Source organism: Leptosomus discolor, chromosome 20 (genome assembly GCF_034619465.1).
Source record: "Leptosomus discolor isolate bLepDis1 chromosome 20, bLepDis1.hap2, whole genome shotgun sequence".
NCBI classification, from domain to species: domain Eukaryota; kingdom Metazoa; phylum Chordata; class Aves; order Leptosomiformes; family Leptosomidae; genus Leptosomus; species Leptosomus discolor.
Window position 1 is genome coordinate 6001210 of NC_141410.1, and position 23989 is coordinate 6025198.

The window sequence follows — 23989 nt, forward strand, 5'->3', positions numbered from 1 at the left end:
CCCGGGCCCTGGTGTGGCTGTCACGGGGACTGCTCTGTGGGCAGCCCTGGCCTTGTGGGGGAAGAGGGCCGGGGGTCTCGCTCCTTTTAAACCCTGTGGGGTGTCTCTCAGCGCCCCCCCCCCCCCGGGGGCCCCCCTTTCTTCCCGCCCAGGGGCCTGTTCCGTCGCGCCGCCTGGGGGCGCCAGAGAGCGGAGCTGGCGCCCTCTGCCCCTGCGCATGCGTTTCCCCCGTCCTTCCTAACCGCCGCCCCCCCCCATCCAACGGACGCGTTCTCGCGAGAGCGTCTGAGCGTCGCGTGGCTGCGGGGGCAACATGGCGGCGGCCGCCGGTGGGGGGAGCGGCAGCGCGGCAGCGGAGAGCCCCGCGGGACAGGAGGGACGCGGTGGAGCGGCGGGGCCGCCCGCGGAGGCGGCGGGGGGCAGCGCGGCGGCGGCGCTGCCTGGCTTTGACGATGCCGACGCCTTCGTCAAGGTGCGCGGCGGGGGGTGGGTTGGGTGGAGCGGGGCGGGCGCCGTGCACTACCTCTCCCGGCGTGCCGTGCGCGGCGCGGGGCGTGCTGGGAGCTGTAGTTTTCTTCCCTGAGGGGCTCCCTGAGGACCCCCACTTCAGCAGGTGCCACCTGTGAGGAGCCCCCGTGGGCGCTCCCCGCCATGCGCGGCAGGGAGGGTGCCGGGGACCAGAGCGGCGCCTTGGGGGTCTGTTACCGCCCCGGGGTTGGGCCTCTCGTCCTGAGCACGGATTTGTGAGCGCACCGGCCCGGAGTGGGGGTTTGCCGCCTCCCCGACGCGAGTCGTTGAAGTACAGAGGAACCGGGACCCTCGTGAGGGCCGCTGCTGGGCGTGTGGCCGCGGGCATTGCCCCTTCGATGGCAGTTCTCGGTGTCGGCTACGCTGGGTTGCGCCTGGGCACGCTGCTGCTTCCCAGAGAGGGAACGCCTCCCCGGTCTCAAGCAGGAAGCATTGCAGGGTGGTTTTTTTTGTTAAAATAACAAAGTAATTACTGCGTTCCTGCTGATTTGACAAACTTTCTTTCAGACCTTAAACACCAAACTCGAGTTTTAAGTCTTGTTATTAGACTTTCATCACTTTAAAGGTCTTTAAATAGACAATATGAACTAACTGACTGTAAACTCACTTCTGTTGAACAGCCCCATGATATTCTGCATTAGAACCATGCAGTCCAACAGCTAGGCAAAATGTATTTCTACCAAACAGTATCCTGGGTAAACGGAGGAACAAAATACTGAAAAAAACCTCTAATAATGTGGTATTTTTGCACAGTATGCTCTTGGCACGGTGGTAGCTGCGACAAAGGCATCTAATGGGCTTCCTCAGCCTGGCGATGAGTACGACTTCTACCGAAGCTTCCCTGGCTTCCGGGCGTACTGTGAAAGACAGGGTGACCGTCTCCTTCAGTGGTAAGGGTGTTCTTGCATCTCTGGGCTGTTGCTAATAGCTTCCAGTCCAAACCAGAAGGTAGTACTTTTCTTTGGAGACTAAGCTTGCTGTAGATAAAAAGATGTTTTATTTCACATACCTAATTTTAGCTCCTTTTTTTCAGTTTAAGTAAAAAGTTTAAAGAGGGCATTCCGTAATGATTCGGATAAAGAGCTGTGCAGAGAGCAGAGGCTGATATAAAGCATATTAGGTTATCTATGTTAAAAGTCACGTGGTTCAGAAGAAATGAATTCTAACGTAATGTATAGGTGTTTCTTCTATTCACTGCTCATGCGATGTTATCTATAGGCACTGCATTTGATTTATTTTTAAACTTTGAAGATGCGGAAAGTTGAAGAGAATTGGGCAGTTTAGTGTTCAGTACAAAAAATTTGAAAGCCTGCTTTCAGATTGCTAATAGCTTTGCTGTTCTCTTGCAAGCATGAGCAAGGTGATGCAATACCATGGCTGCCATAGCCACATAAAAGATCGCAGCAAAGTGACAGAGCTAGAAGATAAATTTGACATGCTGGTTGACTCCAATGACGTCATTCTTGAAAGAGTGGTAAGCAGATTATTTCTGGATGTTGCTCTTATAAACTTTTAGGGACCACAAGTTCTTTTTTCATTGCAAGAATTTCAGTGGTAGTGCTTGCCCAGTTACATTTAGTGTCTCCTCAATCTGGTCATTTTCCTTTTTATTTTAAAAACATTTCCATGTGATAGACCAGTGGTCACAGCATCTAAGGCTTACGAGGAAACTAAATACAGTTTGGCACAAGAACCTCACAACCTGAGAACAGATCTGTAAATTCATAAAGCTGCTTCTCTGAGGAAACTCTTCCTACCCCTGATGTTCAACATACTCCTCCCACATTTGTCTGTCTCGTGTTGCACGGAATTGAGGGGAAACGGCTGTGGGAGGTACCTACCTGTGTGACTTTATTCGGTCTGACTAGAGTGGCTGAGCGTGGTGATTTAACAGGTGTTTGGTTTTCACCACGTTTTTCTGGAATTTAGGGTATTTTATTGGACGAGGCAGCAGGAGTGAACAAAAACCAGCAACCGGTCCTCCCTGCTGGGTTACAGCCCCCACAGACGATCATTTCCAGCTGGAACCGCAAGGTGAGGCCTCTACACTCGGGCTGCTCTGTTACCTTAGCTTTTTTCCCAGCATTGTCACTACTGATTTTCCAGTGGAGCTGACTAACAGTTAAATGTTCTGTCATGGTTTTTGACATGTCCCAACTCCCTCTCTTTTTTTCCTTTTCCAATTTATTCAAACTTGATTCTGGATTCTGTATGCTTTCCATTGCTGTTTCAGTTTCATGTACACAACAGCCTTTCTTTTGCTTATTCATATAAATTCAGGATCCTGATTCAGAGAACTTTCATTCTTAGGTGCTGCACTTACTGCAAGAGAGTGACTCGGTTTTGAGTTTGAGGTCTAACTTTATTCCTCTGAATGTTGGGTCAGGGTGAGTAAAAGAAACTGAATGTCTGTTAAGTCATGTGAGTTTTACCTGTGGTTTACCTTTTTTTAAATAGGCGGGAGAATCCCACAAGAGAGCTCAGTCCGAGACCTTCCGACTGCTTCATGCCAAGAATATCTCTCGACCACAGCTTAAGTTTCGGGAAAAGATTGACAACTCCAACACTCCCTTTGTACCTAAACTTTTTATCAAGCCAAATGCTTTGAAACCTTTGCCTGAAGGTAAGGGGTTTATTTTTTGTTAGGTAACCTGTTGGGAGTATTTGACACACATCTGTCCTCACAGTCTAGAGGAGAAATCATTGACTGTAAAAACAAATAATAGCAGGAGGTGTTGACCGTTTAGGTGTTGTAAGCTCTGTGACTCTGTTAATTACACATGTGTAGTGTAAGGGTAGGTCAGCATGCAGCATCTTCTTGTTGGTGTACAGTAGATAATCTGTTACAAACAGATATTCTGCTTCTCTTTACCACCATTTAACGTACACAATAAGAGTCACTCTGGCACCAGAAGTGGTCTTGACTAGTCTCATTGGCTTTACAAATGCTTCTTTCTGATTAGTTAGGAGCACCAGGGGTATGGTTAGACCTGCCTTTGCTTTGGGTGCTTTATCAAAGCCTGACATCCTGTCCCAGCAACATGTCATTCTGCTGCTGGTGATTCATCCTTAGTCCTCACTGATGTGGTTGTTCTTTTAGTAACTGGGAGTGATTGAAAGATTTTTCTGAAGATTTTTCAATCTCCTTCCAAGCTCTTGAGCAGAACCACCTTGTGTCTTGCTTAACAACAGCCTGGTAAAACCTAGTAACTGAGTTGTCATTAGAGGTTCAGACAGGAATCTTGCTGACAGCAGAAGCTGCAGGTCTACTTTGTTAAGATTTTTGATATTTTATGATTTTAATAGGATCTTGTGGTGGGTGGAGGGGGAGAGAGTAGTAGGCTGAGAACATGTTATGTGTGGGACCCAGTCCAGTTGTTCCATATTGGTTGTTCAGCCCTCACAAAAAGTGGACGGGAACGAAAGGAGCGCCCTGAAGACTTGGATGTGCCAGCTGCTTTGGCAGACTTCATACACCAGCAGAGGACGCAGCAAACTGAGCAAGACATGTAAGATATTAAACTGACAGCAAGGTGCTTGGAGTACCGTTGGTGAACAGGCACTTGTATGGTCCCGTTGTGCTGATGCTACTGACATGTAACAGCTCTGCATGTGTTTGTGTCCTCACACTGTTGTGCGTGATTTGCTTTAGACATCTACGGTTATTTTAAACTTATGCTTAATAAGAGATGGAATTTCTACTCAGTAGGGAAACTGCCGTAGCTCTCAAAGTCTCTGTGCTCTGGCTTCATAAAGATGACTGAAATTTAGTCTGTGCCTGTCTTCCTAATTTCCACAGGTTTGCTCACCCTTACCAGTATGAACTGGAGCATTTTTCTCCACCAGATGGAGTTCTCACGAAACCAGAACCCCAGGTTGGTGGCCACATTAATTTAAACTTACTGCAGATGCAGTGAGTTTATAGATGACCATACCTGGCGAATTTCAGAATTGAGGGTGGAGGCCAGGGGTGGGATTAACAGAGAACATACCATGCCTAATTATTTGCTCTGCCAGATGTACAGACCCATCAAGGAAACACCCTGTCATTTTATCACCACACTGGATGAGCTGGTAGAACTAAATGAAAAGCTTATGAACTGTAAAGAATTTGCCCTGGACTTAGAGGTAATCAAATTGCCTTTTCTGTTTGAAAGTTACATATGTACTGTTAGTACCTAGGAGATGGTTATATTCTTCTAGTCTGTTCTGTAGTCTTCTCTTTCTCCTGCTTTTTGTACTTTGACATGAAAAGACAGTTCATTACCCTGATCTGTCAAATATTATAAAGAAGGTTGGATTAAACTGTGTCGGTATTACAAGTTTTCCAATTTACTGGCTGCACACTTCATGCTGAATTTGATCTTTTTTCAATTCATCCCATGGTTTTTTGTGTCATGTTAGTGACTGCAAAGAGAAAGCTTGCTCATCCAATTGTCTTTTTCTTTAAGAAGTCCTCTGTTACTTTTTCTTCCTTCATTTGGGGCACTGTTTGTTTTATAGTATTACTTCTGTAATGGATCCTAGCTTACATCTCTCATCCGTGGTTTTCAGCACCATTCCTACAGGAGCTTCCTGGGCTTGACATGTCTGATGCAGATTTCCACCCGAACAGAGGACTTCATCATTGATGCGCTGGAATTGCGCAGCGACATGAACATTCTCAATGAGACCTTCACAGACCCTGCAATTGTGAAGGTCAGCTGCCAAATTCGCCAATTCACCACCAGAATTCCTTTTTTCTTTTTTTTTCCTCCCCTTAGTTTAAGCTTTGTTATAGTTAAAAGCACACTGTGTGCTCTGTCTTGGTCACTTGGCTCTGCTTTCATTGTAATTATTCGTGTGCCTGTTTCCTGCATGTAAGTGGCGAGTTACTTGCCAAGTGCACTCATTTAGTAGTTCTGCACTTAACAGTGAAGGACAGAGAGAAAAGAAATCTGGTCCTAGATGTAAGGATATGAAACCACAACGCGGCCAGTCTGGAGCAGAAATGTTCTTTATATCACTCTCAATTTGTTTTGCTTTTCAAGGTCCTTCATGGTGCTGATTCAGATGTGGAATGGCTGCAAAAAGACTTTGGCCTGTACTTGGTGAACATGTTTGATACTCACCAAGCTGCTCGTCTCCTCAATCTTGGCAGGCACTCTTTGGACCACTTGCTAAAGCTGTATTGCAATGTAGATTCTGACAAGCAGTACCAGCTGGCTGACTGGAGGATACGGTAAAAACTGACCCCTTAAACGGGCTAGCGCTGCATAGCGTTTATCCTTGTTTGTATTGTTAGAGCAGGAGCGTGTTTCTAGTTGCAAGCCCCATAGTTGTAGGTTAGTCTCAAAGTGAACAAGCACAGAATTTACCTGGCTGTACTTAAGTTCTTTTAAGAGTGTACATTTTCCCGTGTTTCTTTAGAAAACTAGTTCTTTTGGGAAGACTAAGTAATGAAAAGCTCCTGGAAGCTCACTTCTTAGGAACAGCGCTTAAACACTGCGGTATTGTGGAGAAAGTCAGTATTTGCACCTCTAGAGCCCCCCCAAAAACATTTAGTCGCCCACACTAGGTGGAGCAGTGTGCCGTTGGAGCAATGAGCTTGGCTGTGCAGATGGACCCTGCATACCCCAGAGATCCAAGGTCTACTTTGTGTGGGCTCTGCAGAGAGGAGAGATGACAAATACCATAGCAAGCAGTTCTTAGCTTGCAGTTCTAAGCTACGTGGCAGTCTTGCTCTCTGGCTTGTGAACAAGATGCCATCTGAATTGGAGAGCACACAGCCTGTTACTGCTGTTGCCCAATGAATCCTTCAGTAAGGAAACAGAAGAATTTCCATATTATTTCTTGGCATGTTTTATGTGCAGTTTGCCCTAATATGCCTTGCAAGAGGAAAGTGAGGGTTTGGCAAGTCAGCTGAAATGTGTTAGTGTAATTTTGGCTCTTTTTCTAGCCCTTTGCCAGAAGGAATGATTCGGTATGCCCGTGATGATACTCACTACTTGCTCTACATCTATGATAAAGTGAGGGAGGCGCTGTGGGAGAGAGGGAACGAGCAGCCCACTCAGCTGCAGGTTGTGTGGCAACGCAGCAGGGACATCTGCCTGAAGGTAAAGCTTCACCTGGTTGGATTACCTGGATCAGAGTATGGGCTTAGTAGGACAGAAAGTCCTTGACCTATTCTACGTCTGTTGCATAGGTGCAGGTTTTCTTCCTCCTTGTGTGTCTGAAAACACCTGTACACACTCTCAGTTGTGTGCAGTCACTTGTTTCACTAGCTAAAATCCTTGGATTCATATACCTTCTTGCTGTTTTTTGAATGCTAGCACTCCTTGGCCTCCCAATGCTTTCAGGTGTGTCTTTTCCAGGAGAGATGTTACATTTCCAGTTCTACTGGGTGTTCCTAGAAGTTCAAAGCCTAGCTGGAGTTGCATTATGAGATAATTGCATTCTGCCTGTGGAAAGTACTGTCTATGAAAGTAGGATTTGTCTAATGGAGTTTACTACTTCAGGCTACTTTAGCTTGAAAATGTTCTATGTCTGAAGCTGCTCCTGGAGTTGGTGAGGGTGCTTTTCCCCTAAAAACAGGAGAGATGTATGTTTTCCAGGGATAGGCTCCTACCAGTAGTTTAGGGTAAAAGCTCCAAGACATGCTGTACCCAAGTTTATTCAGTCCCCTTATGTCTGTGTGAGATTCTACGTGTCTTAGTGAAGCAAGCCAAACTAGAAAGCACAAATCTGATACTGATCATGAGTGTTTCTTTTTTTGCTGTCCAGAAATACATCAAGCCCCTCTTTACAGATGAGTCCTACCTTGAGCTCTACAGGAGGCAGAAAAAACACCTCAACACACAGCAGCTGGCAGCATTTAGGTTGCTGTTTGCATGGAGAGACAAGATGGCGCGTCAAGAGGATGAGAGTACAGGGTAAGAAGTCTTTTGTTACAGACACTGACTTAATACTTCAGTGAGTCTCTTGGATTGTGCCCCTCCCACCCCTGAGCTGGACCCACTTTGTTACCTGTAGAAATTAGTGTAAGTACCTCAGGCTGCTTTTTACACAGAAGTCCTGTTACGTTAGCAGTACATTCTTACAGGTATCTAGATCAGCCCTACTTAATTTCTTTAACTGATTTTGTCTTTTCAGACCTTGTAATTGGGGCAGACTTGTGCAGTTTGAAGGTATTTTTAAGAGTTTTTAACATTGTTACATTGACACTGCCTCTTTGTGTTGTAGATATGTGCTACCAAATCATATGCTATTGAAGATAGCGGAGGAGCTGCCCAAGTAAGTTTTGTTCACCCTTGAGGAGTGTCATTTGATTTTACTATCCAGCAAGTTGTTTCCTAGTGGGTAATTACTACTGCGGTTGGTCCCTTATTTCCAGTGTCAATACTGCTTTTCTCTATAGTTACACAGTTTGGAGGAGAAATAAATAGCAATACTCCTTCAGAAGGCTCCAAACCTTTTCTGGGATACATCTATCTCTGATTTTCTTCCACTAGTAAAACACATTCCTTTGCATTGCTGTATGTCACACGTCCCCCCTGAGATTCCTACAGTATTACAGAGCAAGAGAGGGATGACTTCCCTGTAACATTTATTTGGGCCTTTTTTCAGTTCCCAAAGAGATTGGGGGGGGGGCAAGGGGCAGATTCCTTAGAACACTCAATTTATACAACATATTCCTCAAACACTTGGCACTCATCATCTACTATCCATACCTGAGAATAATAAAAATGCATCTTTAAATGCAATTCCAATGCTGGGCTCAGCTTCTATAGATGAATACTGAACAAGGAATGAAGTGAAGATGAGGACAGACAGACCGACCACAGAAAAGACAAGTGAGAGGAGAGCTGAGCTGAGCTGATGGTTTCTCCTTGTCTGCACAAACCTAATACAGAAGAATTTTCCATCACAGAGAATAGACTCTGACAGATTCATGTGACTTGTCTTATTCTGTCACAGTCAGGACGTGGTTCTATCTGGTTGCACATCCTTTGAATGCAAATGCCTGACATATTGGCCATAAATACAGCACACTGAATTTTTCTCATCTCTCTTTAGAGAACCCCAGGGCATCATTGCTTGCTGTAATCCAGTCCCACCACTAGTTCGCCAGCAGATTAATGAATTGCATCTTCTCATCCAGCAGGCCCGGGAGATGCCTTTGCTTAAGGTAGGAGTAGCTCGTACCACGCAAGAGACTCATCACTTGCTTTCTGTAAGCCAGGGACAGGAGCTAAATGGTGACCTGTGGTGGTGTGTACGCTGAGGTTTGCTTTTTGAACACTGTGAGTGTAGTGTAGAGCAGAAAGATATATTGCAACTCCTTCTTGCCTGTTGTCTGCTGTGTACTGGCTTACACACAGTGTAGTTTCCTGCAGAACTAGAGCGATAAGAGACACTACTTGAACAGGGTGCGGTTGTCTGTCTCACATTGCACATCATGTTTGCCTGCGTGAGGAAGAACTGGACCTTGTGGAATTCACTGGCCATGTAAATGGATTCTTAAATCTTTTACAGCTATGGAGAAGCAAAAGAACCCTCTAGGTGCAAGAGGTTCCTTAGTTAAAATGCATCGTCAGCATGTTGATATTAATACAGTCTTGCTCCTTCAGTGAAACAACCGTTTGTGAGCAGGGATGTGTCCTTTCTGTGTGAGGTGTTTAAATGTATCCGTCTGCAAACCCTGCAGGAGAAGACGACAGGCTGTAAATTTATTACAACCTGATAGCTTGTCATAAATGTGTTGAAACCATTGAAAAGGAGCCAGCTTAGGAGAAATAGGGCAAGTGCATTTAAGTGACTTCTCTTTCTCTCCCATTCTAGTCGGAGATTGCTTTGTCAGTCAAGAAGAGAGCGCCTCTATCCAACCCTGAGGTACTGTTGTGTAGTATTTGTTTCCTAATGCTTTAAGCCTTAAACTCAGAAACAAATGTAGCAGAATTCTAGCTTCTAGTGAATTGTTTACTCTCATCCATTTTACAGGTCTCTCCACTTTAGTTTAATGTTACTTTTCTGTGCCAGACTCATAACATTACCAGCTGTAAATTGGTATTATTTTACAAACCACCATAATAACAGCACTTAAGGCTTCATAAGCAAACTCTCTACATGCTGGACAGTTTCATGTGTGTTAGCCTATATTGACTGATTGGTAAGAAGAGAAGTTTCGGGTGAGTTTCCCAGGCTGACTTGTTTACTCTCCTTGTGCCTACGAAGAAAAGTATCTCCCTGAGCCCGTGGGTGTTTGCACAGATAGACTTTTGATGCCAGATGCAATGTGCTCTGGCAGGTGAGCTGTATTAAGAATATTCAGTCTCTGAATTTCATGCTTTTATTTGAATTTACATTAATGTGTCTCTGCAATATGTGAAAACATATACAGATGCATAGAGTAGTATATTAATATTAATGGTTTGTAATTTGAATCTCTCTGCAGAGGCTGGAGAATACCTTCTTTGGACCACATGACAGTTCCCGGATTCCTATGGATGATTTTCAGAACAACACTGCCTTGGGTAATTTGGACTTAACCTAAAACTGTGCTAATAATGACATGACGTGGCTTTGATATGGGGAAATAAGCAGCCCTGAAGAAATTTTCAGTGAAATCTCGTTATACAAAAGAGCAGTAAAATATTCAAGTATCTGATAAAAATTTTGTCTCCTTTTCACATAGAGCCTGCACCAATTTTGGAACATGGTTGTCTCTTTTCAGACAGTGAGAGGACAATGAATATTCAGGGTGTTCAACCAGAGTCAACATGTCTTGTTGCGACTGCCACTGTCAGCATATTCAGTGTAAGCAACAACTTTGTGATAATGTCAGTATTTAGGTGTTAGAAAACATACTTAATAATCTGATAAAACTGTATGAAAGTGTTGCAAGAAATAGTAAGGTGGGACAAGCATGGAAATGGTACTGGCTTCCTGTCAAGCGTATGGCATAACCAGGACACCTAGGTTAGGAGGCCAGCAGGTTAATTACATCTCTCTGGAGGGTTACTGCCATCAGTGGAGTTTCAGATGGAGTGAGAAGGAACATGCATGAAACGGCAGTAGTCAAACCCCAAAATTATTATTGTTAATATTTCTTCCCTTTTTTTCTTCTTTTTTTTTTTTTTTAGGAATGTGATGAAGAAGGAGGAAATGAGAAGACTTTAACAACTGCACAGCAGAAAGCTCAGCGTATAATGGAATCCTTTGAAAATCCATTTAGAATGGTAAAAGCTCCCAATACATGTTTGTAATGGGACTCATAAACTACCTAGTGCAGAGGGTGCTCTGAGCTGTTTTTTCAGGGGTGTCTGGAAGAGCTTGATCACCTGCTGCTCTCTTACTGGAATAGAGAGATTGTCCTTGCAAAGCACACACGTGTGGACTTGTTTTCAAAACACGTTGAAATGCCTCTTAGATATATGTCTTTCTACATAGTAAACAGACCTTTCACTGTTTTGTTTTTTTTTTAGTCAAGTTTGAGGGTTTTTTTAATTTGCATCAGACTTTCATCTCTATGGCTAGAGTTGGTGAGCTGATTTTACCCTTCTAATGAATCAGAAGAACAATAGAATACTTTATTACAGATTTGGAGTGGCAAATTACTAGGAAACAATATCAAAACAACTTTTGCTGGTGTGGTTGGGGGTTGGTTTTTTTGGTTTTTGTTTGTTTGTTTGTTTTTTGTTTAACTTTTCTCTTGGGCATAACTGTGGTAACATTTATTTTTCCAAAAGATGTTCTGTCTGTAGAACATTTCTTAAATATAAACTTTATTTGAAACATTTCAAGTAGCATTTTAGCAATGAGCTGAATGTCATGTGCTGTGTTTAAAGTGAAATGGTTTTTTTCCTCTCTACAGTACCTACCTTCAGAACAGAATCCTGCCTATGTCTCACAAGCTGCGAAGTTTGACCCATCATCAAAAATTTATGAAGTAAGACTCATGCTATAATTTCCTGCCAAGTAGTATAAAAAGAAAGATATAAGTATATTCTTTTTTGGGAACCTCAACAATATAGATTTTTTTTTTTTCGCCTTGGATTCTCTTTAGAAAAAGTTTTGAGAAACTTGACATGGTTTTGAATCTGTAGTTCATTGTTTCTGTAGCACTTGTACCCTTTGAAGAACCAGGGATTGGAGACATTCCGCTGTATGCTCCCTGTCTGTGGAAGCTTCAGACTACTGCTGAAGTCTGTATCTGCCTTTGTTCTCATGGCTTGTTTGTAGCTCAGAGCTTTTACAGCGCGTGGTTTTACTTTACCTGGTGCAGCAGATCTTAATCTCCTTTACAATCCAATTTGATCTTTTGTGCTCTTAATGAAGACCAGCATGTGGTAGCAAGTTTATAAACTCCCTTTTGCCGTAAAAGTTCAAAGAAAGTGATCCCAGGTAATTTTTTTTTCATTGCAGATCAGCAATCGATGGAAGTTGATGAGTCAGACACAAGTACAGAAGGAGTCCAAGGATGCAACCAAAAAGAAAGCAGCCCAGCAGTCAGGTACAGCCGTTCTTCCCTTCCTCAATGTGTTGGCTAGCATGCTTTTCCCAATGCGCATAGTTTGTTTTCCACTTATAAGAAAACCTCAGGTGATGTATTTCGTGATGGATGAGATGGTGTGACAAAGGTCGTCCTCAGTTTAGTTTGAGACTTGCTACAAGCTGGTTTGCTTGCTTTTTCTGACCTCCTGGCTAACATACACCTGCTTTTTACAGTAATGCTTGTTTGTTTCCATAGCTGCTCGTGACCAGGCACAGAAGGTGTATAAAGAGGCAGCAGAAAATATCGTGTCTGTTCGTCAGCAAGCTATGGTATGTCATTGAATTCCCTACTTCCAGCCTTTGCCCCTTTTGATCTTTATATATAGTTCAGAAAGAAACCCTCACCTCTGAAAGACCTGAATGACAGTCTTTTGATAGCGGACTTTCTGTCGTTCTGCCCTGTGTGTAGCAACAGGTCCCTAGGAACTGTGCTGTGCAAATCTTTGCATCCCTCCATCTCTTCAGTAGGGAGTGTTTTCTGCTCCTCGCTTGCCTAGGTTCCCTCAAGTCTGCCTGTGTGGGGCCACAGCAGATCTCAGTCTCTAGTATCCTGTGCAATGACAACTTGGCTTTTCGTCTGAAAAGTGCCTGCTGTGAGGAAGAAACCCAAAGCAAGCAGTTTAGGCCCAAGGAAGAACACAGTGCTTTCTCCCTGCACTGTTATTACCACAGGCAATAGCTGTCACTGGGGCCTAGGTCCGTTGGGCAGTTTGTCTGCCTGGTGGTGTTCATGCCTACGCAAGGATGTTTCATTCTCCTCTCCTGAACTTGTCCTTGCTTCTGTTCTGTGGGTTGCTTTCACAGCAGGAACAAGCTAATAAGAAGAGGGAAAGAGTCATGAGTGAAACAGGAACAGAGTTGCCAAAACAAGAGAAGAAGCGGCCAAAAGCCTCCCAGCAACCAGAGGAGCTGGAAGCACCGAAGCAGTTTACCCCCTTTGATTACAGCAAGTCCAACTTCAAAGTGTTTGCGGGTAAGATGTGGATCTCTTGCTGGAGTGCTGCAGGCTGTGGAAAACGTTGCCAGCTGAGCCCCGAGAAGGCTGTGTATGAATGTGGGTGCCAAGGCACTGTTACAATGCACTTACCTTACAATGAGGGAACACTAAAAGAAATTAACTTGGGGAACTTGCAGTTTATCATCCCTTTTTCAATTTGGAAGCAAAATCCTGAATGAGTTGGCCAAGGGGATTGTGGATTTGGATTTTGCTTCTTTTCTCTGTAGAGGAAGTTACCTGTTTAATTGGACCCCAGGAACTAGGAGGCAAAGGAGATTCAACTCCTTTGTGACAAGTATCTATTCAAATGCATCTCCTGCCCTTAAGAGACTGTTCTGATTTTTAGCATGTGAGAGACAGAGGAACACTGTGTAATGTACTGGGGTTTATGGAAAATTTTAGTGACAGCTTCTCTTCTTTCTCCCTTAGGAAGCAGCAAATCAAAGCAGTCGCCACAATTTGATCCTGCCAAGCAAGCTTACGCAGGCAAGGTACGGGCATGACATGCAAGAAGAACAGAAGTGTTGACAATAGCACATACCCAGCTGGGGACGCGCTGGGGAGGGCAGATGAGTTTTTTTCTGGATCTATAGAATGTTCCCTGACAGCACCTGGTGCTGAGATGCAGCTTCCAATCACAAGCTCATACTTTATATTATCCCCTCTTCCCATTCAGAAAGGGCTTTCTTGGGAACTCTCAGACTCTCCTGTTGTTTCCCACCTCTTCATACATTGTTCACACCTCCGCTTCCAAACGTCACAGGCATGACACTTGGACCACAGCCCAGCACCACAAATTCCCAAACCAAATTCAAGGCACTGCCAAAAATCTCAAAGTCAGTCCAGTCGTTCCAGGCCATGTCAGGTCTGTGTGTTACCCACATTCTCCACCAGGTACTGTCATTAGGAGAACAGTCTCAGCTCAGAGAATTTTTACTTAATTTATTGCTAATTGAGATTGAGAGATGAAGAGAAGAGAGAAAACAGAGACATACTTAGGGAGACCTGTGACCAGCCCCTCACTGCAGATCTGGGTTACCTAAACCCCCCCATGTACACTCTGCATCGTGCTCATGCATGGAGCGTTTGGGTGCTGATGTGTGACGTCAGTGGGTGTTCAGGCATGAAGTAATAGGGTGCCCATGTGTGAACTCATGAGGCGCTTGAGCATTAATTTTACGATCTGAAGCTCATTTCTTGCATTTCAGCCTCCTTCCTGCAAATTCAGCCAGAGGGCAAATGGTACCTGGAAGCATCTTAGATATTCATTAAAAGTTGTATTTTAGAAGCTGAACAAGTTTATGCCTGATAGTGTAGGAAACAGTTTTCTGTGCAGTCCTTTTGCTGTGTCAGTTGAAACTTGTTTCGGGAGGTAAAAAAAGAAACGAGTTTGTGAATTTGGGACAACCTGTGCAGATCTTTCTGTCTAGAAGGGTAAGATTTGTCGTCAGTGGGGTGTTGTGCCTCACCTGTCAAGGTTAGACCAGTAGAACAGCACTAACTCAGATGCATTCAGTGCATGTGCATATAAAGAAATCCTAAAACTTAAAAGCTCGCCTGTAAACGAGCAGTGTTCCTTGAAGTTGGAGGGACCTGACAGCCCATGAATCTCACGGAATGTACTGTATTTGGCAGGGACTTCACTGTGGTGGTGGTGTGTTGTTTTTTTTTTCTGTGCAGAAATTTGCTGGAGCTGGAGCTAACAAACTTCAACAATCTGGAAACCGAAGCATGTCCTACCTGGCGGGGAAAGCTGATAGGTGTGTTGTCAGCCTGCGCTCATCTCGTCGCAGTGGTGGAGTGTTCTCATGCCTGTGCCCTGGAGCTATGGGCAAAGCATAGCTATTGTCCTCTATTGCTGTGGGAGCTTAAGCACATGTTTAATAGGAAGAGATTGCATCACAGCTTGACGTCAGCTTAAAGGAAAAAAGGAAGAAAAAAGCTTGGTCAGGATTAGTGCAATCAAAGACAATTCTGGGTGGAAGGTTTGAAATGCTGAAGTAAAAGTTTGTGTTAATAGATGTGGGAGTCTCTGTGGCCACAAAGATGGGTAGAGGTGGGGAGAACATTTCCCTAGCTTGGGAGGAGGATAAATAACTACTGCCAAATATGAACATTCTTGTTCCGAATAGATACGTAATGTGTAGCTTACAAGGCTTGATCCTTGGGTATTTTTTAGTCATAAAAGAGCAGCGCTACCTAAGGGCAGCATTGGGGGGAGAAAGGTTCTGTCTGCATCATGACCCTTTCTCAATAGAATCATAATCTATCATACATAGGTTTTCAGTCTTGAGTGACTCTAGAGCAAGAGTTAAAAGTCTTTCTGTTGCTGTCTTTTGCAGGGGTTCCAGGCACCACTGGCCAAAGAGATAGTCCTTGTTACAGGACCTGTGGGAGTTGCTGCTGAACGAAACAATTGTCAGAAGCATTGTCACCATGGGAAGGCAAATACCGGTCATGGAGCAGTTTTTGTACAGAAATGTTTTTAAACCCATTAAAATCCTTTTTTTTCCAAAAGGAAAAACATCTTAATTGATGTCATTTTTGTTATATTCCCAGTGGTTTTTTTCTAATTATACTCGCAGTGTTGCTTTGTTTCTAATTTTGAAAGTTTATCCTGTGTCCTTAAACACAGTTAGGCTGAACTTGTCACTTCTTGGAGTTGCTTCAAGACCAGAACCAGCATGTCAGTGGAGTATGAGGAAGGAACCTCTTGGCATCTCTAAAGCCAGCACAAAAATAATAGATTCAGTAGATGTGACTCAAACCCCAGCAGTCCGGAGGAGGAAATAAGGCCAGACTGTCTTTTCTGTTAGACCCTGGTTACAAATCGAACTGCCCAGCTCTTCTCTTACAAGACAAGGTATTATGAATAATTAGTGTGTTTACCTGGCAGTGTCTGTGTATTTTTAAGCAAAAATTTGATTTTAAGGGGAAAAAAAAAAAGAGTACTTTTTGGATCAGAGACCAGTAGTTTCACCATAGAGTGAAATCGATAGCATTAGGTAGAAGGTAAAAACACAAGAGTGCAATACTGGGTTGGGGAAAGCCAGTGAGGCTCTGCTGCAGCTGAATCCCAGTACAGCTCTACTAACATTTCAAAGTTTTAAATGCCCACAGTGAGCTCTCCTGAGGTCTTTGTAGAAAGAGTATCAGCCCATAATTTGATGGATGGATGGCAAAGCTTATTCTAAATGCCGGCAACTGAAGGCTGATAACGCTGCTGGGAAAGGGGTAAGTAATGTTGCAGTTTAACAGTCGGGAGTACTGAAGGGTGGGGCTGATGGGACTTTGCTTGAAGCCACACTGAATCGGTGGCAGAGCTGCTGCTTGGGTTACTGGTCACTGCCCTGGCCAATAGATCTTGCTGCCCTTCCCAAAGGCCTTGTCTTTACTTTGTGAATTCCTTTTCCGAGTCAGGATTTTCCATTTCATGCTCACCTGTTTTGGCAATGACAGAATTTACTTCTCTGACTGTTAGGGTAGGTGCAAGGACCAAGTGGGCAGTGGTAAAAACTTCCCTTTCTGTTCCTAACCCGAGGGCTCTCTTTTACAAAGACTTGGGATTTTGTCCGTTTGTTTGGTTTGGGATTTCTCTCTTACAAAGACTTGGAGAGTATTGGAGAATGATTTTGTTTGTTTGTTTTCAATCTTTTCCCCTATTTCTGGGGAGTAGGGAGGGGAAGGGAACAGAGGAAGGGTTTTTCTTCTTGGGTACCTTAGTGTGAACAGCGCTGACTGGGCAGCATTGTAATGGTAGAACAGAGTCCCTTTCTGCTCATAAAATCTGCTTGCACGGCTGAATATTGGAGAATGTTTTTGAAAAGAGGCACTTAAATAGCAATTGTCTCTAAGTGCATTTGCAGGGGCTGCCCATTCCCCTTCTTGTCAACTTCACCACTTCTGGTATGTCTGTAACTGGAAGAATGAGAAAGTCTTACCAAAAGCCCCACAGGCTGCAGAGCTATTAAAATGTCTGTAGTTTCTTTAAGCCCTTTAGTTAAAATTCCATGCAAGGTGACAGTTCAAGCATGATCTTAATTTTAGTCTCTTTTTCTGGTTTCCATTTACGAGTTGCAGCTTACTGCCGTAGGTTCTAAAAACGCCTTTAATGGAAGTGACTGGTAAACCCGTGCGTGCTCTATTCACCGGGTTACACCCCTGACTCGGGGAAGGTGTAGCACTGGAGTCCCGTCACCGAAGGCAGGTTCGCTGCCGTGCAGCGGTGGCTGCGGATCCAGCCGCAGCCTGGCTGGAGGAGCGCTCCCGGTAGAACCGGAGTTTCTCCCGCAGCCAGTGGGCGCCGCGCGTTGCGAGGCTTCTGAGCGCCCGCCAGGGCTCCGGAACGGGAGCGCGGCGGCTGCGTGGGGAACACCCAGCGCTTAAACCATCCCCGGGAGACTTTTTTTTTTTTCCCCCCGAAGGCCGTTCGTCACTCGCGTTTCTGCAGGCGGCGGAGCTCTGCCGCCCGCTCGGGCAGCGCCTCGCCTTCCGCCCGCCTGCGGCTGTCCCCGCCGTCCGGGCTCCGCCTTTGGGGGGGGGGGTGTAGCCGGCCGCCCCTGCGCGGGTCGGGCGCGGAGGCGCGGCGGCGGAGCGGGGGGGGGGGCGACGCGCCCTTCCACCGCCGGGGCGGAGACGGCTCCGCTGCGGGCGCGCCGCCCCACGTGGCCCCGGGGCGCCGGCCGCCCTACCCTGCTGGCACCGGCGTCACCGCCGCCCTCGGCCAATGGGGGCGCGGCGCCGCGCGGCTCGCCAATCGGAGCTCGGCGCCGCGCGGTGGCGGCCGGGGGCGGGGCGGCGCGTGGGCCCCTCTGCTCGGCTCCCGCGCCGGCGGGGTCAGGCGGCGGCGGCGGCGGCGGCGCGCAGGTGCCCGGCGGCGGCGCGGGGCGGCGGGGGCGGCCGGGCCGGGATGGAGCGCGGCGCGGCGGCGCTGATCCGCGAGGGCTGGTTCCGCGAGACGTGCCGGCTGTGGCCGGGGCAGGCCATGTCGCTGCAGGTGGAGGAGCTCCTGCACCACCAGCGCTCCCGCTACCAGGAGATACTTGTCTTCCGCAGGTGCGGCGCGGCCGGGAGAGCGGCCCGGGGGGCTGCGGCGGCGGCTGCGGGGGGGGGGGGGGGGGAGCGGGGAAGCGGCGCCCAGCGCCATGCGGTAGGGCCTAGCGGCGCTGGGAGGGGGCGGGGGAGCGCGGCTCCGGGCGCGGGGCGCGGGCCGGCTCCAACCCCGCTTCCCCGCTCTGCCCAGCACCACCTACGGCAACGTCCTGGTCCTGGACGGGGTGATCCAGTGCACGGAGCGGGACGAGTTCTCCTACCAGGAAATGATCGCCAACCTGCCCCTCTGCAGCCACCCCGACCCCCGCAAGGTGAGTCGTCCCCGGCCCCCTCCGCGGGGTCTTCCCCAGGCGGGGCCTGCGAGCCGGCCCCGGGGCCCGCAGACCGGCCCCCGTCCTACCGACCGGCCCTGTCAGGGCTGCCGCGGCGAGAGGCTGGCGTGGGCTGGCGTTTCTGGGGCACCGGCACTGGGAGCTTGACAGAGCGTCGCAGGCAGCCCTCGCTGGGCCCCCGGAGCACATCTCCAAGCGCCGGGGCAGGACGAGCCCGGAGGGCTCCTGAGTGTCGAGCCGTCCCCTTGAGGCCGTGCTGTGAAAGTTCCCCCCGTGAGCCGACCCCGCTGACGGCCGGTTTTCTGCCCTCTCCTTCCTCTCCCAGGTGCTGATCATCGGTGGCGGCGACGGGGGAGTGCTGCGAGAGGTGGTGAAACACCCGACCGTGGAGTCCGTGGTGCAGTGCGAAATCGATGAGGTGCGTTGGGCTCCCCGGCTGCGTGGAAGTGCCCCGGGGCTTCGGTCAGACGGTCAGGCCGCCCAGCAAAAAGCAGCCCCTTCTTCACAGCATCCAGGGGAGCGGCTGCTTCACCTGCTGTCCCTTGTCAGTAGCGAGTGCGTTTGCTGCCGGCTCTGCTGGCGTGACACTGACAGCGCCACCTCTTTGCCTTACGAGTCATCTACGTGGCAGCTGGCTGCCTCTTTCGTTCACACACGTACCGTAGAGGCCCTTCCAGGCCAGCGTGGGCCAAGCATGGGATCTGGAGGAGGAGAGCTCTGGCTTTGTGAAGGTGCTGCTTTTCCCTTTCCCCCAGTGCAGAACGGAGTGCTGCTCCTGCCGGAGGAGGAGAGTCACTTTGTTAAGCGGTCTGCTGGGACTCAAAGCAGGAAATAAGCGGGGGGTATTTGTTTCCGTGATAGATGGGCTGGTCCTCCTTCTCTTGGTCAATTTGTTCTGATATTTTACTTTCTTAGAAAGTTTTGCTGTCTCCTCAAAGCGAGGCTGTATTTGGAATGGGAAACACTGCTATATGAGACTCTGTCCTCTGACTGCCAAGCTAAGTAGGCATATGTGCCTGGTTTTGAACAAGCACTGCCTGACACCAGCATATTTTTTTGTCTCTGCCAGCTGTGGGAAGCTGGTAGTGTTCAGTACAATTGCTGGGCCTAGGGCAGTGGCTGTCTAACCATTTTGGAGAAAAAACTCTTATCTTATAGGGGGATTGATGTAATGACTATAGAGCAGAGGTGGGGATATTTCTCATCTTGCATCCAGAAACCTGCTGGCGTGATTTTATTTAGGAAGAAAAAAAACCCACCAGTCGGTCTTTAGCTGAGATCACCTCTGTAAGTGATGTCCGTGGGGAAAAGGTGCACAGAGCAGTCAGATCTGTAATCGTGTCCTCTTAATTCCTCAGGAAGCTTTTGAAGCCTCAAGTTCTTCTTGTTGAGTTTGGCAAGGACAGACTAACAGTGTCACTGAACCCTGGGGCCATAGGAAAGGGCTGAGTGTAGCTTGTTGGCTAAAGATGCTCACAGCTCTTGAGGATCTAGCTAGTGAGTCGGATTTGTGCTGAAGGCATGGAAGGAAATGACTCATTGTGCTGTTCTTTTGGCTGCAGCTGCACAGTAGCCTGAGAAGCAGCTCCTTGGAGCCCCCACTGACCCACTTGTGCTCTCTGTGTTGCAGGATGTGATCCAGGTATCTAAGAAATACCTCCCAGGGATGGCAGTGGGGTATTCCAGCGCTAAGCTGACCTTGCATGTGGGAGATGGTTTTGAGTTCATGAAACAAAATCAAGAAGCCTTTGATGTGATTATCACGGACTCATCTGACCCCATGGGTAAGAGTTCTGGCCATAAAAGGGCAGTGCTTTCTGCACTCCTCCTCCTCCTTTTCTCTTCTGCCTACCTCTTAGAAGTAAAGCCAGCCTGCCGAGGCTCCTTGCAAGTGAAAAGAATGTTACTGACATAGTTCTTTTTGTAGAGAAAGGGAAGGATGAAGACCAGAAAATTGTATTAGCAGGGCATCAAGCCAGCTGTCATGTTTTCCTCCTAAAATTCAACTCCAGCAGCTATTACTTCTGGCAGAGAGTTGATCCTTGAGTCCAGCAATCCCGTGGGGGATACAGCACCATGCTGGCAAAGACGGCTTTGTACATGTGTCCGCTAATGAAGCAGTGGCTCACATGCTGTTGGTGTAGCTACCTAGCGTAAAGATGGCTGTAGTGAGGTTGCTGTATTTCTGAAGGGGAAAACTGAGGTAGAGAGGGACCAAATGTAGTTGTGGCACCTTGTTTTAGTGACCTAATGACAAGTGCCTGAGTCACCTTCACTGTTACTGTAGTTGATACAGGGAGAGGCATCTCTAAAAGGCAGTTTGGAGCAGGAGTTCAGTTTAAAAAATGCTTACTGAAGCAAGAGGCAGCTGCTAGGACTTTCTTGGATAAAGGTCCTGGGCTTGCTGTTGAGCAAAGCTAAAGTCCTGATGGTTTTGCTATGCTGGGTGCAGGCTGGGTGAATCCAGGGTCAAAATTTTTCTCTTCCAGATTATCTTCCAACACTTGTGATTGCTGAAAAGCTATTTGAAATGTCTCTTTTTCCAGTGCAGTCCCTGTGTACCCTGGGCATTCAGAAAACTCTCAGAAGCCTATCATCTTAGTCCCTCTCTAGACATATCTCTTTACTCACTGTTCTCCCAGGTCCTGCAGAAAGCTTATTCAAAGAATCTTACTACCAGCTGATGAAGACAGCCCTGCGAGAAGATGGGATTCTTTGCTGCCAAGGTGAGGCTGCTGTCTCTGGGCAGAGGCTGACGCCAGATCATTGCATGCAAAGTACAAGGCACAAACGGGACTCTCTTCCTGGGGAGACGTGACACAAGGACTGAAACCCCTTTCAGCATTTTTGATCTGTGTACGTCAACTCGTTAACTGCTGGACTGTGCTTAGTAAAACTGCCATAAGGGTCTTATCTTGCCTTTGAAACCACATGAGCCGTGCAGAGTAGAGCAGGTTTGGACTTGGAACCACTGTTAGCCTGGCCCAGGCCTGTGCAGAGAAGAGGGGCAGCTCTCACCTTGCCTCCTGTCTTCCTTTCTCCCTGTAGGTGAGTGCCAGTGGCTGCACCTGGATCTCATTAAGGAGATGCGTCAGTTCTGCAAGTCTCTGTTCCCTGTTGTGGAATACGCCTATTGCACCATCCCCACATATCCCAGCGGGCAGATTGGCTTCATGCTCTGCAGCAAGAACCCGGTGAGTTTCAGGCACCTGAAGTGCCCTTTTCCACTCCCTGAAAGCACCCGCAGAGCGTGCCTCAGGCTGTCGCTTGCAGAGCCTGAGCTGTGGCGCTGAGCTCTCCCAGCCGCGGGGCCTCTAGACTCATGCTGGGCCCTGTCTCTGCCAGCCCAGGGCCCCAGAGCTGCCGTGCAGCTTGCTCAGTGCTGAATGAAGTGTGGAATCGACCAGTAACGTAACCAGTTGCCTTAGAAAAGGACATGGTTTTCTCTCTAATGCAACAGACTTGGAAAGGAGGAAGCCACTACCAATTTCCAGAGCCTGTTAAGGCTTTGGCTTATTGATGCTGGTTGTTATAAAGTTGGCAGCTGCTTGATAAGAATCAGCTTGCGACTGGTAATCTGCTCGTACAGAGGCCTCCAAGTGAGAGTCAGTGTTAGGGTGTGGGCTGGTAGCTCTGTCAGACCACTGAGGTCTGGTCTCTTCCCAATCTGCTGCATTACAGCAAGCCTGTAATGCAACTGTCACTTTGGTTTAGGGAGTCAGTGGCACTTCTGCTGCTGTGTTTGATTTTTCTGGGGCACTGGCAGTGTGTGCTGTGCCTGACTTAATGCAGATGTGGATTCTGCTCTGCAGAGCAAAAGCCTTGCTGCTTAGATGCTCAGGCAGAATCTGACAGCTTCATCTGGCACATGGCTCACACGCAGTCTGACCTCATACGCTGACATCTGTGAATAAGAGCTAGTCACACGAGGTACGGAGTGTAAACTCCAGCCTTTGGGGCTGGAGCTGTGCAGAACCTTTGACCTCATACTAGAACAGAAAGTCATCTGTTTTGCTGCGAGTCCTCTTGCTTCTCTGCCATGAATCGGGATGCCCATCATACAGACTTTTGCCCGTTATCCAAACGCTGCTGAGCTACCTGGCTCCTTGTTTTGCAGAACACAAATTTCCGGGAGCCTGTGCAGCAGCTCTCACAGCAACAAGTAGAGGAGAGGAGTCTGAAATACTACAACTCTGACATTCATCGGGCAGCTTTCATTCTGCCAGAGTTTGCACGGAAGGTAAGCAAGGTTGTGCTGTTACTCCTCCATCAAGGATGAGGTATGACTTTTCTTTGGCAGGAGTGGGAGTATACAGGACTAAGGATTTCCTGCAGCCCTAGAGGCTTCTGTGGGCAAGTTGGAGCAGGACAGCGTTTTGTATGACATAGAGGAGTATGAGTCAGTCTGGGAAGACTGGAGTTCAGTTTGGAACTGTTCTTCAGGTTGATATCCCATGCCTTGATGGCAAATCGCTCCTACTTCACCTACCAAAACTAAATCCAAGAGGCTGCAGAACTGGTGTTTCCCATTGGAAAGCTCCAAAAGCTTTAGACAAAATGTGGTTGTGGTTTCTAGCCCAAACCAGAGGGTAAAGAAAGGATGCTCTAGCATAGTTCAGTCCATCCTCTTGAAGCGTAGTCTATTTCTGCATCATTCCATCATCTCCTAACGGGGTTGCAACTGCAGGTTCTGGTAAAGACCTTAGAGTGTCCTAGGGGTGAAGGCAAATGCCATGGTTGTGTTTCAGAGCCATATTTCTGTTGAGAACTGGTAGAGCTGCAGCAGGTCCATGCTGACACCTTTTTGTCTTCGGCTGTCTCCAGGCCCTGAGCGATGTGTGAGACTGAGAAGCTGCTTCCTTCCTTCAAGTTGGACCCTGAGATCGCCAGTGATGTGGTTGGGACCTTCCCAGCAGACTGCAGATTTACTCTCCACTGTGTGGGATTGTTTAACCCTTTGCCAGCCAACATTCCCTTTGATGATGTGTTAAAGATGATGGGGCATAAGCCAGATAAGACTATTGAAAAGGTCCAGTGACTTATTGCGTGAGGTCAAAACTGTTCTTTCCAGTGCTGGAAACGTAAGATGTCTTTTTCCTTTCTCTCCTCCCTGCACCCATTCTAAATTCTCCCCTCCCCTTGTCCCCTTCCCACCTCCACCCCCTGCAACTGACATGATGTATTTATAACTGACACCTATTTCTGTCTGGTGATCTTCTGAAACCTGGGAAGAGTCCAGAAGGGTCACTGACTCAGCCTTAAGCACAGAGAGCGAGAGCTTTGTGCGTAAAGTTAGCTTGCTCTCTCCTAATAGGAGCTCCCTGCTGCTGAGACGTTTTGACTGGTAACGGGTCTGAGCCTTCGTGTCCCACTGCCCTTCTGCGACACCTGCACTGTTCTGCAGCACAGTTGGAGAAGTCACAGTGCAAACTGTTGCCATTCACAATAGGTCTCCCTCCAACCCTGATGGAGTAGCAGTATTAAACACCAGCCAGGCAGGCTGGCAGCAGTCTTGTGGCTTTTTTTTTTTTTTTTTTTTAAATTGGTT

The 23989-nt window shown here is 47.4% G+C and overlaps 2 protein-coding genes across 2 annotated transcripts; both read left to right on the forward strand.

Moving 5' to 3' along the window:
- Window positions 1-313: 313 nt before the first annotated feature.
- EXOSC10 (exosome component 10) lies at window positions 314-15589 on the forward strand. The gene is made up of 25 exons (XM_086475975.1): window positions 314-472; window positions 1282-1418; window positions 1879-2002; window positions 2458-2562; window positions 2986-3151; window positions 3926-4037; window positions 4328-4403; window positions 4546-4656; window positions 5083-5226; window positions 5559-5749; window positions 6467-6623; window positions 7291-7439; window positions 7750-7800; window positions 8584-8695; window positions 9349-9399; window positions 9962-10040; window positions 10202-10323; window positions 10650-10745; window positions 11381-11455; window positions 11932-12019; window positions 12257-12330; window positions 12865-13033; window positions 13487-13548; window positions 14738-14817; window positions 15400-15589. The coding sequence occupies exons 1-25, from the start codon at window positions 314-316 to the stop codon at window positions 15428-15430; spliced, it is 2721 nt and encodes a 906-aa protein (XP_086332101.1). The 3' UTR covers window positions 15431-15589.
- Window positions 15590-17951: 2362 nt separating this feature from the next.
- Window positions 17952-23625, forward strand: SRM (spermidine synthase). The gene is made up of 8 exons (XM_086476172.1): window positions 17952-18112; window positions 18300-18420; window positions 18767-18859; window positions 20072-20225; window positions 21084-21167; window positions 21490-21635; window positions 22559-22681; window positions 23266-23625. Exons 1-8 carry the CDS (start codon window positions 17967-17969, stop codon window positions 23281-23283), a joined length of 885 nt encoding a protein of 294 aa, XP_086332298.1. The 5' UTR covers window positions 17952-17966; the 3' UTR covers window positions 23284-23625.
- The last annotated feature ends 364 nt before the right edge of the window (window positions 23626-23989 follow it).

What these genes read in the sequence shown, in the direction of transcription:
- EXOSC10 (XM_086475975.1), top strand. Translation starts at nt 314, where the DNA reads ATGGCGGCGGCCGCCGGTGGGGGGAGCGGCAGCGCGGCAGCGGAGAGC. An exon ending in GGTGACCGTCTCCTTCAGTG is followed by an intron (nt 1,419 to 1,878) that starts GTAAGGGTGTTC and finishes TTCTCTTGCAAG; the next exon opens with CATGAGCAAGGTGATGCAAT. An exon ending in TCACGAAACCAGAACCCCAG is followed by an intron (nt 4,404 to 4,545) that starts GTTGGTGGCCAC and finishes TTGCTCTGCCAG; the next exon opens with ATGTACAGACCCATCAAGGA.
- SRM (XM_086476172.1), top strand. Translation starts at nt 17,967, where the DNA reads ATGGAGCGCGGCGCGGCGGCGCTGATCCGCGAGGGCTGGTTCCGCGAG. An exon ending in GAGATACTTGTCTTCCGCAG is followed by an intron (nt 18,113 to 18,299) that starts GTGCGGCGCGGC and finishes CGCTCTGCCCAG; the next exon opens with CACCACCTACGGCAACGTCC. An exon ending in GGACTCATCTGACCCCATGG is followed by an intron (nt 20,226 to 21,083) that starts GTAAGAGTTCTG and finishes CTGTTCTCCCAG; the next exon opens with GTCCTGCAGAAAGCTTATTC.